This window comes from Biomphalaria glabrata, chromosome 1 (assembly GCF_947242115.1).
Source record: "Biomphalaria glabrata chromosome 1, xgBioGlab47.1, whole genome shotgun sequence".
Taxonomy (NCBI): domain Eukaryota; kingdom Metazoa; phylum Mollusca; class Gastropoda; family Planorbidae; genus Biomphalaria; species Biomphalaria glabrata.
The window spans coordinates 69,170,562-69,193,573 of record NC_074711.1 but is presented as its reverse complement, the minus strand read 5'-3'; the positions used below and the strand labels follow the sequence as shown (position 1 = coordinate 69,193,573).

At 33.9% G+C, this 23,012-nt stretch overlaps 2 protein-coding genes across 4 annotated transcripts; one reads left to right on the top strand and one right to left on the bottom strand.

The window, feature by feature from the left end:
* Window positions 1-2,525: 2,525 nt before the first annotated feature.
* On the bottom strand, window positions 2,526-14,910 carry LOC106067548 (LIM domain-binding protein 2-like). 3 transcript variants are annotated; one of them, XM_056010950.1, is made up of 10 exons: window positions 14,736-14,910; window positions 11,986-12,288; window positions 11,583-11,658; window positions 10,618-10,720; window positions 10,265-10,437; window positions 8,874-8,999; window positions 8,469-8,549; window positions 8,169-8,298; window positions 3,401-3,555; window positions 2,526-3,314 (listed from the first exon to the last, which is right to left on the bottom strand). In XM_056010950.1, the coding sequence occupies exons 2-10, from the start codon at window positions 12,240-12,242 to the stop codon at window positions 3,060-3,062; spliced, it is 1,356 nt and encodes a 451-aa protein (XP_055866925.1). In that variant the 5' UTR covers window positions 12,243-12,288; window positions 14,736-14,910; the 3' UTR covers window positions 2,526-3,059. The 3 variants fall into 3 exon arrangements, with proteins under 3 accessions (XP_055866925.1, XP_055866938.1, XP_055866931.1); XM_056010963.1 differs by having other exon boundaries at window positions 8,175-8,298; XM_056010956.1 differs by having other exon boundaries at window positions 8,874-8,996.
* Window positions 14,911-18,189: 3,279 nt separating this feature from the next.
* Window positions 18,190-18,750, top strand: LOC106067556 (uncharacterized). The gene has a single exon (XM_013226751.1). It carries the CDS (start codon window positions 18,190-18,192, stop codon window positions 18,748-18,750), a length of 561 nt encoding a protein of 186 aa, XP_013082205.1.
* The last annotated feature ends 4,262 nt before the right edge of the window (window positions 18,751-23,012 follow it).

Below are 23,012 nucleotides of genomic sequence, written 5' to 3'. Positions count from 1 at the left end.
GTAGATCTCACCAGCTTTTTTCTACCCTTAAAATCTTATAATTTATGAATTGGATAAGTGTGTACTGTCAGGTGTGCTTTCAAACAAAATACAACTGTGCTGACAAGTAATTCTTATCTTATAAAAATACAGACGTTACTTCAAAAAAGAAGATGATCACGTCCTTTCGCATCATGCACGTTAACCAATGACTTCAATTCTGCCAAGTCACTGGTTTTCCTGGCTGGCTCAGTCAACCCATTCCATGCTCTAATAGCACTAGTGAAGAAGGAGCATTTGTACAAAATTTTCCTAGCATATGTGCCTTTATCTTTGTGTCTGAGTATTTCATTAAATTTTTGTTTTTAAGTCTTCTCTCATAAAGGCTTTCTAAATTTAGTGATTTTACTAAAGGGGTTACTCTAGTGAAGTGTGAATATTTGTTAGTTATGAATCTCAATGCTCTATTTTGTGTCTGTTCCAGTTTCTTAATATTTTCTTGAGTATTTTTAAATAGGGGGGTGAGGTTAGCTTCTTTCCAGTCACTTGCTGCCCTGGTTAGGAGATGCCTGAAAAATTCTGAATTCTTACGTGGTTTTCTAAGACATGTCATGTACCCGGTATCAACTTTATACACTTTCAGTTATGGGTTTTATCCACACTACATTTCCATCATCCTATGGAAATTCTATATTTAATAAAAGACTCGTTGTTAATACGGCCCACAAAATGTCTAAGATTCTGATTTTATAGAAACAGTCAGTGCAATATATATCCTTCCATTGTTTTTCTTCTTTACATCAATCATAGCAACGACTTCCTTGTCAATTATATTTGTAGCCGGATGTCATTGTTTTCCCAATCCTGATGACTATTCTTCATACATCTTTCGATAATCCAATTTCGGACTATATTTCCACCACATATTAAATTCAATTACTAATTTGTATTTTATTTCTATACAATTGAAAATAGTTGACATCAAAAAACATACAATGTCCTGATATGAAGTGACTAAATCATCTCAAATAGGAAGCATCAGAACCCTTCTTTGAACAACTGGCATACTTTTCCTTTCCTCTGAAAAATTTTCTGTGCAATTCGTGTGAAATTGTCACATAACAAGAAGATACTATCCACTAAAATATTTAAATCTAAATCATTCAACTGATTCATTGGAACATTTCCTTCCTCTTGGCTAGAGTTTCTATTTCATTCAACTTCTGAAATTACATCATCTTTAGAAATCTTAATTACTACTTATTAACTTTCAAATTCTACAACATTTACATTAATATATGTGAGATTTCTATATTTTATGCCTGAAGAATGTGTCTTTTGTTGAACAGTTACTATTGGTTGGCATCCTGATATTACGGCGCTAGCTACTATTTTAATAGATTCGATAAAAACATTGTTAAAAATTAAAGCAGTGTTTATACATGCAGATAATATACAGCTGAAAGTAAGGTTTCACAACTGCTTTTGATATGAGGTATGATGTAACGTTTTGGACTATTTGTAAAATTTCATTTAAAAAAATTAAAACATGCTTAGCCGAAATATTTTTAAAAAATAATTATATATATATCAACATATTATATATATATCAACAATTATATATATATAAACATCAATTGTGAATAACATGTTCCAATATTTAGCCACAAATTTAAATTGTCAGTTATTCCAAAAGTGCATTTTTTTTCACTTGGGTGTCACCCCCCTAATGGGTGTCACCAGGTGCGGAAAGCATTCTCCTAGTGACGCCACTGTATCTAATTGTTTTGTAAAGGGTCAATCTCTTATTCAAATCCTGAAGAAAAAACATTTAGGTAAAAAAAAAAATTCCTATAGTTAAGTGTTCTATAATAGTTGCAATGCAGTACTGCAGTTCACGCAATAATATGGAAAAAAACTACTAATTAATTGTTGTTTTAAATTATGTCCAACTTATATGCATTATAGATGTTTTCTCTTTTAAAAAAAGTAAAAAAAAATTTGTGCATACGTAGTAATTAGTATGACAAAACTTACGTAACTTAGCATTACAAAAAAATCTAAAACCATTTGCATAAATGTGTTAAAAATATGGTAAATGGCTATCTCCCCTACTAGAGAGCCTCCTTTGTTTGTTACTATTAATAGTGAATAGTTGTAAAAGTGTGATTTTTTAATGAAAAACTGCTTGAATAAGCGATTTTAAAAATTTGATTTTTCACTTTCAGAAAAGAAAAAAGTAGCCATTGCATTAGAACTTTGATTGGTCTAAAATATTATGGTGTCAGATTTTCACTATCTTTGCTAGTTTACGAGATCTTAACAAAACACGTATGTACATTCCACACAAAACTAATAGCGACTTTTCACCTTTCGGGGGCTAAAAATATTTTAAAATTGACCTGTGGAATGGTAGGAAAGTTTGAATCCTTGATATCTAGTTAAATAATAAAATAATATCTTTAAAATGTTTTCAATGCAACTATTTCATTTGAAACCATAACCACATATTTTTATATCATCATAGGTATTATCTAAAACAAAGATTTAATTTTAAAATTGTTTTATTGAGATTTTTTTTTGTGTGATATGAATGGCTTGACAAAGTTACAAATGACATTTAATAAGAACAATGAACTAGAAACTCAATTACGAAATACACACTTTCCAGAGCCTAGCAGAATTGAAAATAAAAAGCTTGTCCATTTTCTATTGCTGCCTTACTAAATCCTCAAAGCACTTATTGGAAGATACAATGCCTCCAAACAAAATAAAATCCCACACACATTTTAATCTCAAGAAATGATAAATACAAATAAATAAATGCACGAATGTATACAGGAAAATTATAAAATGAAATCTTGAAATCTTTATTATCTACAATATTTACACACAAAAAATTGGTCTTTTATTATTAAAAAAAAACAACATTAATATGGCAATATCAATGGCCTCTTTTTTTCTTCAATATAAAACAAAAGGGCTTATTGAAAATACATACCAACTTTACACATTCTTAGAACCCTTTTAGTGACTAGTCATACTATTATATCTAGGTGACTTGATGGTTAGTTGCTGTGCTACTCTTGCTTTATCTCTGCCTCAGTAAGAGGTGTATTGGTTGTAGGTGTAGTGGTCGCTGTAGATGGCTGAGGTGTATTTTTCTCAGCACCCCATGGACTCTGTTGGACTGCTGGGGAATTGTGGAACTTGTCAGAATTGTCATCATTGTTTGAAGGCTCAAACTGTGAATTCTCTAGTCTTGTGATGAGTCGCTCATCTTCATCACCAAACTCTCCACCCATCAGAGTAGGCTCTCCTACAACCATAACATCCTAATGAGAGAATTGTATATTTTAGAAGGACAGCTAGACATCTTCATATCTGCCTAAAGCAGTGTCAAATAAATGATTTCACTTACCCCAGGGACAGTAGATCCCAAGTTAAAACCCTGAGGGCCAGGTGAGCGTTTTTGTTTGCCTGATGGAGGGGCATTGTTGTTCATATTTCCTGCTCCAGCATTATTGCTAGCTGATCCTTTCCGCTTTCTTCTTTTACTAGGAGGACGTGCTGATTCTGAAAAATAATAAAGTGATTATCAATTTAAATGTTTACATATACCCAGTTTGCTTATTGTTAAGACTGCAAAACCAATGATCTTTTAAACTAACTCCTGAAAAAAACAACTAAAGAACATAATATTGAAAATAATGCTTTTATAATACATTATATGTACCGGTATATATATATATTTGGCTTTAAAAAATGTTTTGCTAAAAACAGTAAATTTATTACCTGACAAGCATAACTTTCTTATTTTAGAACCAAAATAAAAATTATATTTGGCTACAATATGATGAATCTTTTTTTAATTATGAAAATTATATGTAAAGGATAAAAAAACAACAACCCACTAATTAACAAGTGGAATCTCAAAATAGTAGCAAAACATTTAAAAACAAGTGAAAAGAAATTGAAAAAAAATATATATTACTGTTATTTGTTAAGTATGCACATAAAATTGAAAAGAAACCAATAAACATGCTGCATGTAAAATCTTTACCAATAATATAAAGAACAAAAAAATGCTCCCATCTAATTTAAATATTATCATAAATCACCTCTAACTATAGGTCACATTTATTTTTGTTCATTAATTTGCTACAATCATAGAATTTTTAAAATATGCATTGTTCTTGGTAAAATGCAATACTTGAACATGATAAAATCAATATTATTTTGCTTTTGCATAGCTTCCCCCTTTCTCTCTTACAAAAGAGCAAAGTATCGACAGCAATGTCGGAATTACTTTTTTTTTTTTTTTAATAACAAACAATTTCTACTTCAGTAAAAATAAATATTCAGTACTGGTACTATGAAACTGGATTAATGTGTATAACTATATTATTCCGAACCGAATTACAGAAATGTATATTCCATTAGCAAGACTTCTTTGAAATAAAACAGTATTATGGAATGTTAACTCTTTAATAGAAAAATTACTATTACTATTACCTGTATCTAAATTTAATAACTAATCATTGTTGTCTACTTATAAGCAGTTTTACTGAGTTCACTTTAAAAATTGATTAGCATATCTAAAGGTATATCTTATTATAATCTATATATGAGTGTTTCTCCAGTACTTAGTTCACTAAATAAAAAAGTCTATATAACTCAAAAACGTATTAAAATGTCAATTTTCTTTTCATTGCAATTAGAAATGGTTTATGTATAAATTATGATATTTTGAGCTTGAAAGGTGCATAGTGGAATTTTAAAGTTGTAGAAAATGTGTGAAATAGGGCACAAAATGGTATCTTTTGATGTAACATGAAACACTTGGCTTAGGTTGAACAAATATTCGACTAAAAGCAAGGATTATTGAACAGACATTTTTGTTGAAATAGGTTAACAACATAATGTTATAGCATTATCAATATTTTTTTTACTTTATATTTACTTTGGTATTACTTAGATGTGGCTGTAAAAAATGCATCACATGTGCATCACATCGTGTCCCACTAAACTTGGAATTTTAAACCTTTATCAATTGTAAACAAAGTAAAGGATTCTGCTCACAATTGTGTTTCTGTTACTAAAAGCATCAATGATTAATTTACACAGTGTAATTTTTCTTTAAAACTGTAAAAATGTATATAATTTTAGTAAAATAGATTTTGGTGTCCCAGGTGAAGCACCTCAAACATGCTGGACAAAAAGAACAATATTTTTTAAATAAAGTTATTAATGTGATGGGAATTACTTAATGGTATCTCTGATACTGCTTAGTACACAATTACTTCCATTTTCTTGGAAAAAGTCTACATAGTAATTAACTGGAGACATTAATAGACATGGTGTCCCACATTTTTTCACTGTAGCACCAAAACACTGTATGTTGAATCATACCAGAAAATCTCAGAGATCTAGATATAAGTAGTTTTCTCAACAAAGCTTTGAATTATAATTAGCTTATTATTCACAAGTTTGATCTAGAATACATAGAATACTATTTTTTAATCTACGTTAATGTAAACCTTATTGTTTTATCATTGTTTGTGGTGCTTCACAGGACAACTAACCAAGTCTTGATATAGATATAGGTCTCGTGTAGATTTAAATCTACTCTATATTTAAATTTATATGTAAATCTAGTTTTGGATCTTGTTCTTGGTGCATTGAAAGTCAGAAAACTGCACCTTTTAGTCTATGTTTAGGTCATGTTTGAGGCAGTTATGTCTAATATTTTGTTAAAGGATTGTTGAACCACACACACAAAGGCCTAATACATTCATTTGTTTATAGAAAACTATTTTGTGAATCACTAATAAAAGAATAATTGGTAATTGTATATCAGCATGCATTATCAAAAAAACTATATATTTCATATTGGTGTCCTGTTGTAGCACCTGCAACATCTTGTGATATAATAGTCATGTTATAATAAATGCTTGAATTATTGTTGAGATGTTGCAGCAAATAATAGCCTATATATTTAGCTATAAGGCAAGTATATCATAAATTCTATTTTCTTATTAACCCTCTTAAGACAGAGCATTTTAGCATGTCTTGTGCCAAAAAGACGGAGACCTATTTCCAGCCTTAACACTTCACTTACAAAAAAATTCCTAACAAATAAACTAATTACTTTACATACACAAAACTATATATATTATTGAAGAGAAATGAATGAACTAATTTAATGTTATGGAATTTATCTGAAATATTAACATTTATTAAAATAAGCCAAGCTAATTTGCATAATTTATGCGCATACAATTCCAAAAAAGTTTTTTCAAAACAGAACAGAATTATAAAGGTAAGAGTTTTTTATGAAGTTTTAGGCTTGAATAAGCCCTAATACAAGTCTTTAGAGAAACAAGGCACATTGAGACCCTTCAGACACTTCTATGACATTATTTTACCACTTTTCTCTCCCCCCCACCAGGTACCATGGAAACAAACACCTTCATAATTGTCACAGTGACATTCACTCATTTATGACCCAGGGATCGTTTTTTTTTTAGCTGTTTGTTGTTCAGAAAGTTGGCATCATATTTATTAGTCTCCCTGACAAATGTTTGAACTAAATTGATAGTAAAAAAAAGAGCATAAAACAGCCTGTAGGGTGCTAATCTCTTGGTTCTCAAATGGGCCTTCTTTATCCAGCTACCCACCCTTACCTCTAAACCATGTTACCAAGAATAAACATTGTCAAACCATACTAGATCTAGATCTGGTATTAGTGTAAACTTAGATCTAAAGCTTTCCTCAATTCTGCTCTTATTTTTATTAATTCTAGCATATTTAAAATAAAATCAGAGTCAGTGAGTTTATTTTCATCAATATCAACGGCTGACATGTTAAAATTTTCACCTCTCACTAACTAACTTCAAAAAAATCAATTTAAAAAAATTATCGCGTTAAAACAGCGAAGGAAGCTGCCATTACAGTCTACTAATGTGTAAAAATAGTAAGAACTAATCTGATTGGCTGATACAAACACTGGCAAGCCAATCCTTTGGTTGGAAACATCGCGGCCGATATATCGGCCGGCTCGTCCTTTTCTTTAGCCTTGGGTCGATATATCGGCTGCGTCGTCTTAAGAAGGTTAAAAATGGTATTTAAAAAATTTTGACCAGAAGTGTTACAGGTGCTACCATGTCCCATTTTTTAAATTGAATGCAAACATAGCGTAAATGCTCAAAAACTTCAATTTCTCTATCTAGCTGCTTAATAGAATAGAAACAACATTCAAATTATGCTAAAAAAGCAAACAAATTAACAGTTAATTGTACTTTAATCATCAAAGGTGTCCCAGTGATGCACCTGAAATGCAAAAGTGGGTACCCCCTTTGCCAGCACTGCTGAGGAAATGTATGAATTCCTATTCATTTTCTATTGATAAATTCTTAAAGTACAATGGGTGAAGAAGTGAATACACTTAAATTACAACAAAAACGTCCACTTTAATTTTTGGCAAAAGTGACACTTTTTGATACCAGTACTGGAGAAACACTCATATATATAAATATATATTTATTAAGATATAAATATTATCAAACACAAAGGCATGACATGACTTCAACAATCCAAAAGCGCTAACTGCATAGCCAACTAGCTATCTAAAAGGCATTTTCTCAGTCAACAGATAAATTGGGGAAGATGGCTTTTATATGTCACATAAAGAGAGACTGTTTGAAAGGCTTGAGAGACAATGCAGAATTAATGTAAGAGACAGTAGCCCAACACTTTAGTGGCTTGTTTTTGTATCCTGCAACTCTGAGTGAAACAGTTATGATGACAAAAAAATAATTGTAAGCAAACATTGCATTTTCAGATTAGATTATGATTTTCATAGTTTATAAACATGTGGGGGGAAAAATACAACAACAAAAACCCCAATAGGCCTAACTGAAGAAATGTTTTAATTTCAATAATCTATTTATATTTTACCTATACTTAATATTAAAATGAAGGCGTGATTTTCTAAGATAACATTGGAGCAATTGAAAGGCAACAATAGGAAAAAATCAAAGTAAGGAAAGTTGAACATATAGTGTAAATATCTGCAAAGAAAGGTTTATTAAAACCTGTTAATACAACAAAAGATAATGCTACAACACATAGGAATATATACATGCAAATAATATTAACATAAGGAAAAGACTTGGGACGATGCTTGCCTTTACCTGGCGGCGCCACCATTCGCTGCCATTTCTGGAAAAGTGTTGTTTTAAGACAGTCTCTGGGATTCAGTCCATAGGCTTTATGTCTTGACATAAGCTCTTGCATTGGTTCCAGTATGACACACAGCTGGGAACAGCAATAATTTCTTAGTCAACAATACAAGCAATCATCATAGAATAGACAAATACATTTTCCAGACCTTATAAAAGAAATAATTGTGCCAAAAATAACAATGGATATCCCATCAGGTACTTCATCACAACTTAAAATAGGTTTATTTCTTATTAATAACTCACCCTTAGAAAATTTAATGTGTAGTTTGTAAGACCCATTCTTGTGATATTTTTAGACAACTGTTCAACCATTGTGGGGTCTTGCTGTAATCAATTTGCACAAAACATTTAATATCATACATTGAATTATGCACTACATATCATGTAAAACAATAATGGTGCCAACCTTAATTTAGGTCCTAAGACCAGTTTAATGAAAAAATATTTGACTTTAAGCCCTGGAATATTTTCCATTTCTATATAAGGTATTTTTGTATTTCTATGTTCAATTGTATACTCTTTATTGTTAACATAAGACTATGATAACTAGGTAATAAAAAATTTGTTTAGTTAGATTTATAAAATTATGAAAACAATAAGGTGGGTAGAACTATATGTAACAAACAAAAAGAAACAACTTCACCCAACCTGCATGCCAATAACACTCCTGGGAATGAGCTCTCTATGCTGCCTTATTGCAAAGTGCCAGGATCGGATCCTCATAAGATCATCAAAGGTGAATTCTAATATCAATCTACCTTCTGTGATAACCTGCTGGTACAATTGACATAATATTCAAAATTATATAGTATTTTACATTTGACAATGTATGTTAGAATTGCATCATTGAAGAAAATGTTAGCTGCCACAGGACTGTTTTATCAACAAATAGTAAATGTATCTAATTAACTTTGAAACCTAAGATATTTTTATTTACCAATGTAAATTTTTTTTTAAATGTTAATTTAGAAGAATTAATTATATCTAGTCTTGATTTAGTTGTCTAGTAACCAGACTAGTGATGGGTAAACTATGGCCCAAGGGCCAACTTTGGCTCACAGAAAGTTTTGATCCGTCCTCAATTATAATGTTTTACCTACACTGCATCATACATCAAGAGATGCCAAATAAAACTGCATTAAATATAAAAACTAGCCTTCAATGTATTAGGTAAAGCGTGTAAATACTAATTGCTCCCATGGGATTATTCACAGACAATTTTTCAGTAATTCTTAAACTCTGATGTATTCAATACACTAAGTAAGATGTCTCAATGCAGGAACTGAAAAACAAAATAGTTTCTTTCTTCCTGAGAAAACTTGAATGTAAGATAAATGAAGATTGGTGGTATCTGGGGCCACCTTAAAGGTTTCCGTGAACAACATTTAGCCATATATCTTAAAATGATTTGTTTCATTTCACGAAGTTAAGCTTGGGAATTACACAAAAAGTAACTTGAGGAATGAAGATTTCAAGCTTCATTGCTATTAACAAAAGATTTTAAGTGTGTCTGTCTAATGAGTGTTAGAAATAGATTGACGAATGAGCAGCTCAGTTTTTAAAGAATAACTACATTCCAATTTAAGCCAGATTATAATGAACTATTATCAAAACACTTAAAAAGATTTGCAAAGCACATTTATTTAAATTTGTTATCATTAAATCTCATACATAATTTCTATATTTCATTTTGAAATATGGCCAGACATTTTTCCAACAAGTTTTTAGCCCACTCCTAAAAAAGTTTGTCCATCACTGAACTAGACTAATAGAAGCAGAAGAATAATGTCAATTACTTACCACAATTTAAGAACCAACTGGAAATTTAATTAACAGTTCTAGGTTATTCAAAAGATACACTAGTGAAGTAATTGATTTTAATGCCTCCATATAGGCCCTTTAAGCAATTAAATTTTAAATACAGGTCTATTTGAAAAAAAAAAAGAATTACAGAGAGGGTGAACATTATTATTTTTTTAATGAGACAAAACTGATCATTTTGGAAAGGTAGACATGACTGAATAACCAACAAAACTTACATTTGTAAACATGGGTTTGCCATGCTGGGTGACCATCAGAGCATGATCACAATCTAAAGTAATTGTTGTGTTATGAAATGATTCTTTTGGGTATTTAAGAACATAATGAAGATCAGTCACACCACCTTCAAATATACTACGAAAATATCTGGGTATCAAAGTTCTACCAATTGCTGGAATATAAAGTTCACAAAAAAAGTCAAAGTATTTTGAAGTCAAAATGAAAACATGTTTTTAAATTAAATTATTTAAAACATGAAATAAAATTTAAGAAATTAAACTGTCATAAATTTCACTCAAAAAAGCTAGCTAGAATTACTTAAATTACTTTTGAATAATAAAACATAACTCACTATAACGTTTAGGGCCATCTTCTAAACAAAAAGTTAATGTAAGTTGAGCGTCATCTTCAAAAAATTCTGTTGTGAAAGAATCCCACCATAGGTTATCACTGTCCTGCAATAAGGCCCATTTTTGTAATATTAGCAAATGTTTTGTCTTTAGTAAATAGCTATTTGTGGTTTATGCACTTCATAACGCCAGGATGCAAGATCACACCAAGACATATTAAGAGCTATATTATAAGCTACTAGTCGACTGGCGGCGTAGCATATGCCACTATTTTGCAGGCCAACCGTAGGCCACTGCAACCTATGCGACCGCAGTGGGCCCAGCACTTTTATAGGACCCACGCTAATTTAAGGTGTATAAATTATTAAATTTAACCATTTTATAACTTATAACAGATTTCCCGCTGCATCCTGTTGATTTAACAGGAGGTCCTGGAAATCTCCTGAAATTGCAAAATATACGAAAAAGTCCTGGAAATATCCGGAAATTATTAAAATCTTTTGAAAACTCATACCAATCTCCTGAAAAATACAGATGAAAATAGTTTTTTTTTTCACTCTTAAATTACCTAGGATAACTCCCTCCATCTGAGTTGCAAAAATAAAAGAATGATCTTTCCATTGTGTCCAAACTCTTGAGCGTGCTCTGTCTCTTCGATAGTTACTACAGAGAAGATTATCCCCCCCCCCCCTTTTTTAACATGAGGTAGAAATGAAAAAAAAAAAAAGAGTGATATTGCAACGGTCCTCCCCTGCTATTTTGTGAGTGTGTTCTCTCCCCCCCCCCCCCCCGCAGAGTGATCTTTCCTTTACTCCTTAATACTCGTTTAAACTGTTGAGGGAAGAAGAGAATTATATAAATAGATATTTCTTTTCTAACTTAAGTTGATTTCACTTTGCTGTAAAAAAAAAAAAAAAATACTATTGCTCATCAACATAAAGACTGACTAATAAAAACATTCTTTTACCTCAGTGCGGTGCTGCAATCGTTTATTAAGCTCATAAATTCTGTAATCAGGCTGCCCCATATATGGGGTTGGACGTCTGAAAAAAAAAATGTATATTAATGAATGTATTAAGGAAATCAAAAGATAAAATCACAAGAAATTGATCTTATCTAATATCAGAAAAAGAAAAAAAAAAAAAAAAAAAAAACCAAAATAAAATTCTTGAAAGAAGGAACAGAAACTGCATCTATTAAGCAACTTAAAAACCTGAAATAGCACTTAAAATATGACACAGAAACAATTGTGAAGCATTAGATATCTTGCAGTGATCTAAGAAGTAAAAAAGTTACTATAAATACAACTTGAAAATTAAGTTTGTCAAGTATAATAGAAGAAATTTTACAAGCAAACTTATAACACTTACGGGATCATATGATCTCTGTCCATAAACATAGGCATAGGCCCTGGCATGGGTCCAGACATAGGTCCAGACATTGGGCCAGGCATAGGCCCTCCCATTGACATAGGACCCGACATGGACATAGGGCCAGACATTGGACCTGGCATGGGTCCGGACATGGACATTGGGCCGGACATTGGACCAGGCATCATGGGTTCCCTTGGACCTGGCATCATTGGCTCTCTTTCCATAGGGGCAGGCATGATAGGGGGTCTGGACATGAATTTGAAATAAATGAGTCTCAGACAAAACTGGATATGTTTTCACCTGTGAAAAAAATTAATTAAATAATTAATAAATTAAAGATTAATGCTGAAAAAAAAAAAAGGCTGTTGTCTTAAGATTATTTTTAACATCATACTGTAAGGAGGATTTTGAAATGTCATTATATTTCTTTTAATTCAGATGATTTTTATTCTTATTCAGTCATATCTTTTAATTATTGAAGATGTGGCCTATAGAAATTCATTGCGCTTGGGCCATAACTCATGAGCTACTGGGGCCCACATGAACAATTTTGTATGATTCCAAAGTGAAAAAAAACAAACTTTAGATTTACTAAAGCACAAATTAGTGTTCTGCTTATTGTCGATTACAAATTTGTAAGTTTAACGTTGTGTCAAAAATGTTGCAACATGAGCAGCATTGAAGTAAGTCCTTTGAGAAATGACCTTGAGAGGAAAAAAAATATAATGCTGCTGAAGAAATTCGATCTTGAGGTGATGATTCAGTTTTTTTGCTCCACACAATTGCAGAAACTTAAAAAAGACAATTTGGTGAGCCTACCACTTACTACCGTTCAGAGAAAATTCATGAGGCAGAGAAACTTTCAAACTATCATTGTTTCTCAATTATTTGACAGATTTCACTGACATGACAAAAATTAACAACAAGTATCAGTCATTAATGCCCAGTTTCATTTGAAGTGCAAACGATAAAGAGTTAGGCCAATAAGATGCCACCAAGCTTCTAGTCTCATCCTAAATTTGATCATCAAGATTTCCACGCAAAAGTAATGAAAAGATAACTCTTTTATTTCTTCAAGTCGGACTAGAGTTACCTTACGTAACTTTCGCGTCGACAGAAACCACAGCTCAGAAAAAAAAAAAAGGGGGGAAAACAAGTAATCTATCTCTTTATACATTCTATATTTGACTACATTTATGTGTGTATTTTATTACACATGTCAATATCTGGTGTCATTAAAATAGTTGCATGTTTTTTCTACAGCATTGATTTGATTTTGCCCCTTCGTATTTCCCTTTGTTTCCTAACTATGGCCAGTGCTTCACATATATATTCAGTGGATTCAACAGGTCTTTCAATGTAGTCGAAATTCTTACATCAGGAAAATATTTATTTCTATCAGTCGCATATTCCTGGAAAAATGTCTTCGACAAAACTGTTGTTCTCGAACTTCGCAAGATACTTAGTTTGCGTACATTGGGATAAGTATGGTATGGCGATGCCCTGTCCATTGTTCTTACTCATGAATACTTCTGTCATTTATGGTGGCGAGCAGTCGTTTGTCCAAACCCACCCCATTTTGACAACTGTGTCTTTCAGGAAGTGTTCACCCGTCACTTATGCAGTGGGTCTACTAGTGTATGTTATTCCTCATTTTACCTGAGAATGCTGGTTAGACAGAGCGGCTATTCACAAAAATGTGATTTATGAAAAATTATATAAGAAGACGTACGTTTACAACTATTAAGAAGTTGTATAAACATTGAGTTTTAAAACACTCTTGTGTTTTGTATGGAGTCCTGAGTGAAACACAATAACATTATTGCTTACTACTAAATTTTTCGCCACACTCTAAATTTGACTTATTTGGGAAGGGGGCCCACCAACATATTCTTGAACCCGGGCCACGGGTACCTTGCTCCGCCACTTCAGCATGTCATGATCTGAGTTTACAATCAAATATACTGCATTTGCAGCCTTTAGATAAGTTTAGAGAATCTAGAGTATAGATAGATAGACTCCGAGTAGTCTTAGTCTAGAAATACAGATCTTGATCTTCTAAACTAAATTGGAGACCCAATTTACTGAATATCAATTTTAGCCATCCCATTAGATTAGAATTAGAAATGAGTCATTCGACTCATTGGAATAATTGGATCTGAATGGATTGTGACTGCCACTCTCGTTCAATGGGTTTTGTTTATAAAAACTAAAATAAGACCTCTTGATTATCATTTTATTATATTCATCATCATATTAATATAATTAATCATAATAATGATTAACATTCACATGATTGTCATGATCATCATCATTAGTCATTATGACTGAGAACTTGAGAAGACTAATCTAGATAAGTAGATTCGTAAATTTTTCATTTAGAACCTACCTAGACCTAGATTTCATACTGATATTTGAATTATTTCTAGATCTAGTCTAGATTTTTTCTAGATCTAGAATTAGAATGTAGATTAAGTAATAAGTAGATAGTTTAAGTTTAGGCCTTGCCTTTTAAAGGCTTGGCTTAGTTAGAGACAATAGCTCTAGTTAATAAGAGTTCATTAGACTTAGAGAGGCTACTAAAAGGCTTAAAGATGATAGATAATAGATCTAGATACTAAGACTGTCTAAGACGACTAACTAAGACTGGGTTTCATGAATAATAAAACTTTTATATTTAACTATTTAAAGAGTAAAAAAAAAGAGATAATAATTAATAGTGACTAAGAGTGTGCACTGATAGGTACCTTTTGTTTATAAATAAAATTATACAAAGTTATTTTCTGACAATATAAACAAGAACATAATAAAATGTTTTAAAATTGTGATTAATAGACATTAGATTCTTGATTAGATCTACTCTAGATCTATACTATTTCCGATAGTAAAGTATGGTGTCTCTGCTTGTTGTTTTTCCCATAATTTTATTGGACTGAGCCAGAGACAAAAAAACGAAGGAGCCAAAATAATAAATTTGTAAATAAATAAATAAAGATTTAAATTGCATCTAATCTGAGCTATGTATGCATCTACATAGATCTACACAATTATACCATTGATAAAAATTAAAATAGCATTAAAGAAGTTTTTTTTGTATTTATAATCTAATTATGAAATTTTAATGCTGTACTGGCAAACGGAAACAGATACTACATCTCTCCCTGTCCTCCCACCCCCTTTTACTTTTCTCCCCTGTTGTCTCAACATCATCACACAAGACACATAATCATACACAGACCAGACCATAATTTTTTTTCTTACCCATCCTCAATCACTTAAAACGTTTACACAGACAGCATATTGTTTGTCTTCACATCCTTTTATTTTTATAAACCAGTACACATACAATAAAACTAGTGTAACACCATTGGTAAAATCACTAAACTAAATTAGAGACCCTTCAGGACAGAAGAATAAAAAGTAAAGTAGCTATAATGCATAAAACACTGAACCATAATTTACAAATAGAAAAAAAAAAACACACAAAGATAGAGGCACATTTCTTATTCCATAGGCCTACGCTAGAACAAATTCGTGTAAGTGCTCCTTCTTCCCTAGTGCCATATACGAGAATGGAATGGGTTGCCTGAATTACCCAGGAAAACCAACGACTTAGCAGAGTTTAAGTCATTGATTAAATTGCATGATTAGATTGACACATGATATAAGATAAAAAGATAATACAATCACTGCTGACGCCCAAAAGTGGAAAGAAATAATTTATTTTCCCAAGCTGAGGCACAGTACCCACTAAGAACTGGGCCAATAACCTAATAGGAATAAAAATCTCCTAACCTCAACCTGGCAATGAAACAATTTTTGTTTTTGAGTTTCATGATTAATTAGCGACTTGTATATTTTGACACATCGGAGGCCGAAAAAGCCATTGCGTTCTATTTTATTTCTCTTACAGCTGTCTGCGCCTGTCTTCGGCAAGTTTTTTTTCTTTGGGTCTCCTTTGTGTGTTTCGCGACCTTTGTGAGACTTCTCCAGCTGTCTCTCTCAGAAACCATTTGCTGACATTTGCTTTCCTCTATGCTAGGCAGAAAAAAAAGGGGGTGGGGGCAAATGGACGACAGGGTTGATCTATCAAGCTCTTCTGGGAGCCCATCTGTTACTTGCTCCGTTCAATTTTAAACTAGAAAAAAAAAAAAAGGCGCATTTGGAATGCTGTCATCCCATCACAAATGTCGAACAGTAAATAGACCACACCGGCTACCAGCAGAACATTGTTTGTAAGGTATATTAAGTCTTGTAAGGTAAAAGTCTTGCCAGCATATACCCATTATGAAGCGCAGGAATCTTTGATGGAAGCCTTCGAAGAGTCATAGACGCCTCTTTTAGATTACCCAGGTTTCAGAGCCATACAAAAAATGTATTAAGAACCATTGTTTTATAGACATGGATTTTTATTGGTAGCCGGAGAAACCCTATGGCCTACGTCATTCTCTCATTTGGAGACGCTCTAAGCCAGATGGTTGTCACCAAAGTCCCAGCTTACTCATCAATTATTCTCCCACTGAATGACAACACAATTTCATCGTTATTCCTTAATGTTTAGGCTTAATTGGATTTATTGGGCACTTTTCAAAATCAGTTAATTAAGCACTGCGTTCAATAATGGACACACGATGGCAAGACCGCATTACAAAAAGCGATGTTCTTGCGAATGCTGGAGGGACTGCTTATAGTTTGACAGCTACGACTGCGGGCACGTGTTCCGTATCGGACACGACCGTATGCCAAAAGCAATCTTTTTTGGTGAGCTGAAAGGTGATCGGTGTAACCGGTCTTCTTTATGGTGCGCTGCTCATTAATCTCGAAGACATTAACAATATTATTATTATTATGTTAAAAACGAACTAATATTTATCTCTGGCACTGTCAGGGTCAAACTTCATTAGAGAGAAGCAAAATTTATTGTAGTTCCTTTACTTTAACAGTGTCCACTGAGATATTTTTTGGTGATGTGGCAGGTGTTAAGGGCCTTGAAGGTATCTGTGAAGTCAGTTGTCATTATCCCCTCAGTTGATATAACAACGGCTCACATATTTTCTTTGTTTTTCCATTTTTGTTTTCCTTATTATGGGATAGTGGTACGGTGATTGTAGCCGTTTTTTCTTTGTTGTCAATAAACAGCAGACCTGGACGATTAAAATTCACCGTTTTGTCAGAAAATAGGCCTATCCCAGTATAATAAGTGATCAGTAGACTCGGAACCTCTTGTGGCGAGTATTTGTAATAAGGAGGAGTATTTTTATTAATCAAATTATGTTTCAAAGCCAGGCGTTGGTGTATTAATTTTGCAACTTGGTTATGGCTGCCTTGGTGGGCATATTCTGATAAAGCTGAACATTATTATTATTATGTTAGAAACGAACGGATATTCATTTTCTGGCACTGCCAGGGTTGAGTTTCGTTAAAGAGAAACAAAATTCACTGTAATCCCTTTATTATTATTATTAATTATTATTATAAATGACAACTAGTGTCAACTTTTTCAAAACAGAGAATTTGTATTTCAAATTAAATATCTTGAAACAGAGGCAGTATTGATGTTCTCAATGTTTAGATATGACAGTTTGATGAGTTTACGTATACGACCTGGCGTGTCGAAAGATTCAAGATTTTTAATTTCATTTTTAAAACATGCAAATAGACGCTGAATTAGGCCAGTGCATTTGCACCGCAAAGCACATTCACTGGAAGCATCCATGTTTTTTTGGCAAATTCACTATCGATCGTTTATAAATATTTTGTTTCTATGACTTTGAGAGATAAAGGTATTCTTTAATAAATAGTCTATCAAACTTAAAAGGCAAAAGGAAATATTGTCCAAAAGTTGTAACTCCATAGACTGCGCAGATCTAAGAACAGAATGTTTATTATATGTTCATGGTAACGTCTGATCTATCTATAAGCATCTATAGTCAACATACTAGGTAGATCTATTTTGGACTCAGCATAAAACAAAAACATTATTTCATGTGCTTCTTACATCTTGTGAAACTTCTGTTGTTAGTCCCCAGGTGTACGGACTAAGACTTTATCTAACGAGCTGTAGCGACAGTCTCAATGTCTTGCTTCACATTATGAACATTTTTATTCGAACATCGCCCCATCAGTAGCAGCAGCTTTAATATATAAGGGACTCTTAGCGAGTAGACTATTGCAGCAATGCTCAGTTGTTGCTGGCCAACTATGCCACAGCAGAGACAACTGAGTCACAAGGATAAACTCTTCATACTCAACAGCTGGCTCAACTTCAGAAACGGCAAGAGAGAGGAAGACATAGGGATGGAGGCCGCGCTGGAGATGTATTCCATCTATCCCGAGATCAAGGACATCTTCACCATCTACAGAGATGCCAGGATGAAGCACCTGACCGACAAGGAGATGATTCGAACCCACTCTCAGCAGGTTGCCAGTGTTGTAGACAAGTGTGTGATGCGGATGGACGACGCGCATGCGTTCGCCATGATCGCTGTCGACGAAGGCTCGGTGCACATCAAGATCCAGGAGCGGTTTATGCGGTGCTATGTTGACTGCTACATCCGAGAGATCAAAAAGTACTCCAAACTGAAATGGTCTCGGGCTAACCAGATGGCTTGGGAGGTATTCTTCGATACAATCGTAGTCAATATGAAGAACGGCTGGGATCACCGCACGTCAGTTATAGCTCTCCCCCCAGGTCCGACAAGACCTAAAAAGAAAGGAATTGGTTCTTTTACTAAGAAATCTAGATCTAAAACGAATCATTAAACACTATATTCATCGTTACAGCCTGACGACTGAAGACAATGTTCACACATCAAAGTTATTTCTACTGTAGACTGAAAGATATGTCAAACAACGTCAACGTATTTCTTTGTGTTACTGTTAATAACCATAACTCATGTTTTCAACATTTCTTTTCTATTCGTATGACACAATTATTTATAATAAGATTGAGAACATTTTATAAAATAATATATCGACAACTTATATTTTCTATTTGGTTTTGGTTTGATTTGTTTTTGTTTTTTTACTGTTGTTTATTTTTCTCTGTTTCATAAAAAAAAAGTTTCAAACATTAATTTCAATCTATCGTGGTGTACAAAATATCGACCTATATAAGTACACAGGACCAGAAAAAAAAAATTGAAATTTCTTTCGTTACAAAATAAACCTTCTTTATATTTGGTCCTTTTTAAAGAGACAAGATAGCCTACATTTTACCAAAAGTCCAAATGCCACTTTGTATCAATATTGTTCACTTCTGCTTTTGTAACACAATTAGGTCAATGATTGTGCCGTGTGATGCTTACACATAGGGTTTACTACATGTCTACGGGACAGAACATAGACGCAACAGAATTACAGAACATAAGCAAAGACACAAAGAACATAAAGACGGAACAGAACACAATGACGCAACACAACCTAAAGTCGAAACCCAGAATATAAACACGGACATAAACTAAGACGGAGCAGAGTATAGAGACGTAACAGAACAGAATCTAAAGTCGCGACAGAACATAAAGACGCGTCAGAACATAAAGATGTAACAGAATCTAAAGACTCGACAGAGCATAAAGACGCGACAGAATCTAAAGACGCGATAGAACATAAAAATGTAACAGAACATAAACAAAGACCAACAGAAAATAAAGCCATACAGACCATGCATAGGGACTCAACTTTTGTAAAGCCAAGAAAATCTGGGATTGAGATTAAAAATTAATGAAAAAAAAAAGCTTAACCAATAAATGACTAAGGTGGCGGTGACATACATTTTTGGTTTAGGTTCTATAATATTTTAGACGGTAGTAGATGTTTGAATAAGGTTAGCAGAGTAGCATAATGTTTAACAATGACCGTAAAGTCCCCGCGCCTGAGGGGGCCCCGCGATCGGAGATTTTATTGTCACGAACTTCGAAAACCAAATCAGTTCTTATAAATTAGGACTTGTTACTCAATATTTTCCGAGTATCTTTATGATACAAATTACGATTTAAGGTCTCAACATAGGCTTAAATTATCGGTTTCGAAATACCGTTCAGTTTAGGTAACGACAGTATCTAATGACCTGTCGATTCTAAGAGGCTATCATCGTTTAACAGTTAACAATAAAAACACGTAGGTGGAAGCAACCAATCCAAACCGTATATTTCGTATTTAAACATCGACAATTTTGAACTACTATTTGAGAAAATTGTATATGAAAGAGTCATTTATAACCTTTGTAGTAACATAAATGCAATTATGAAAAATTGCTTTTTTTTTTTTTTATGTTGGCCTCCTTCAGTCGTATAACGACTATGGTTCATCTCACACACTTCCTCATGTGACTGTGGAGCCCTAATTTGGAGAGACACTCCCGTCCACAAATATCGCAGGTTAAGGTGGCTTTTGCTTCGGTGGTAGAGGAGCTGTCAAAATTTTTCGTATTGTACGTTTCTCTTCCTGAGCTGAGACCCATGTTCTTTCACTGTCCATAGCTTTCTTGGTCACTATCTCTCTCCATCTGGTGCGGTCTAGAGCTAAGTCTTCTCAATGGTCAGTATTGATGTTCACTGATTTGAGGTCCCGTTTTATTACATCTATGTAGCGGAGGTGGGGGCGACCAGTTTTTCTTGAGCCATTTGCGAGTTGTCCGTAGAGGATGACTATCGGGATGCGATTGACCTCCATCCGGCGAACATGTCCAAGCCAGCGCAAGTGGCGTTGTCTCAGGGCTGTAAAGATGCTGGGAATACCTGCTCGAGCAAGGATCTCAGTATTGCACTTTTTCTTTCCATGTGATTTTCAAGATCCTATGGAGACATGGCAGATGGAATGAGTTTAGTTTTCTCTCTTGCTTTGCGTAGGTGGTCCATGATTCACTGCCATACAGCAGTGTACTCATAACGCATGCCTTGTAGACTTCCATTTTGGTCACTGTAGTGAGCTTCTGGTGTTCCCAAACTCTTGGTCTGAGTCTAGCGAACGTCGAGGCAGCCTTCCCTATGTGTTTTTTTTATCTCCTCTTCTAGAGACACATCATCTTGAATTGTGGATCCCAAATAGCAGAATTCATTTACGGCGTCCAGCTTGTTATCGTCTATGAGGATGGAGGGTGGTGCTGTAGCAGGTGGTCCCATAACATTTGTTTTCTTCGTGCTAATAGTTAAGCCATATTCTTTACAGGCCTGAGAGAAGCGGGATATTAGTGACTGAAGTTCCTCTTGTGTGTGTGTGCCACTACCGCTGCGTCATCCGCGAATAACATATCTCTTACGAGGGTGGTTCTGATTTTAGTTTTGGCCCTCAGTCTGGCAATATTTAGGAGTTTGCCATCAAATCTGGAATGGAGATAGATGCCTTCGGTGGATTTGTCAAATGTGTTGTGGATTAGCAGTGAAAATGGTATTCCAAAGAGGGTTGGGGCCAGGACACATCCTTGTTTGACTCCACTGTTTATGCTGAAACTTTCGGAGCTGGCACCGTTGAATTGCACTGTACCCAGGGCCGCCGCTACCTATTGTGCAATGTGTGCATCGCACGCAGGCGGCCGAATGTAAGGGGTGGACAAATCATTACAGCAAGATTCCTTTTTTTTAATTTTTGGTTTAATAATTTAAAAAATTACTTACATATTTTATTTAAATTCTAATGATTCTATTATTCTTTGAATATTGGGGAAGGGGTGGGGAGATGATATTCGTACAATAAGAAGTTAGGGTTTTGCTTACTTGACTTTTGCTGGTGATATGTTCTAAGACCGCACGCGAAGGTCAGATTTTCGCGGTATTTAATTTCATATACGTACACTATTTTTGGATATGAACAGTGTCACAGGACATCCCCAAACACTTAAAACCTTTAGATAACCATTTCCCTTTTCATTAATAACTTTTACATGCTGTTCCTTTTAAAAAATCATTAAATGTTTAGTAATTTTTAAAAGTGTCATACATCACTATTATATCGCATTACAGTATAAAAAGAATAGACATTTATACATTAAATATACTGTTAATTTAGACTGCAATGAAAAAAAAAAGGTGTTGAAGGTGTATGCGAGAGATTTCTGGTTTGGTACTGTAACCTAGCCTGTATTGAACCAGTTGATGTGCTTGTACAGATATTTCGGCCAACCAGCTTCCAGAAAGTTTGGCGATGACGTACTAAGTATTAAGTTGTTGTTGTTTTTCCAATAGGCCAGGGGTCGGCAACCTTCCGAGTCGGAAGAGCCAAAAAATACAGTTTACAAAATTTCAAAGTTTTTAAAGAGCCACAAAAGTTTTTTCTTGCCAACTATAAATAGTACTCACATAATTTTGTTAATGAAAAAAACAACAAATCTATTTATTCTTCAATAACAAACAAATATCAGGTGACCGAGCCTCGCTCGGATGAATAATTTGTTAAGGAAGGATATATACCCGAAGTCATTTTGGGAATATTGTTGTAATTACGAAAACGAACGACCGGGTAAAGACTCAATCCGAAGAGTTGCTCTTTCGTTCTGTCAGTTCTCAATGTAATTGTACATGGCGATTAGAATAGAAAGTCCCCCCAACAGTAGGCCTATAGAAAACCACAGCTCACGCCTTAACGTTTTACATTGCTTCTTTTGCGTAAAACTATTGGGCTATTATAGGCTTGGAAGAAAGTCTTTGCAGTGTAACTTCTAAAATGGTTACTTTCTGACATTTAATATTGCAATTAATATATTCATTATGGCTCTGAGACATGGACACTATACAGAAAACAACTACGACTTCTTGAGTGCTTTTACCAAAGATGCTTGCGCTCCATCATGGACATACGGTGGCAGGACCGCACTTCAAACAGCGATGTCCTTGCCAACGCCGGTATGGACAGTATAGAGGGACTTCTTATGGTCCGACAGTTGCACTGGGTAGGGCACGTATCCCGTACGTGAGACGTACGTATGCCAAAGGCAGTCTTTTTTTTTGGTGAGCTAAAAGGTGATCGACGTAACAGAGGCACCCCAGGGAAACGCTTCAAAGACCAGCTTAGGCGTCAATTTTCCTTGG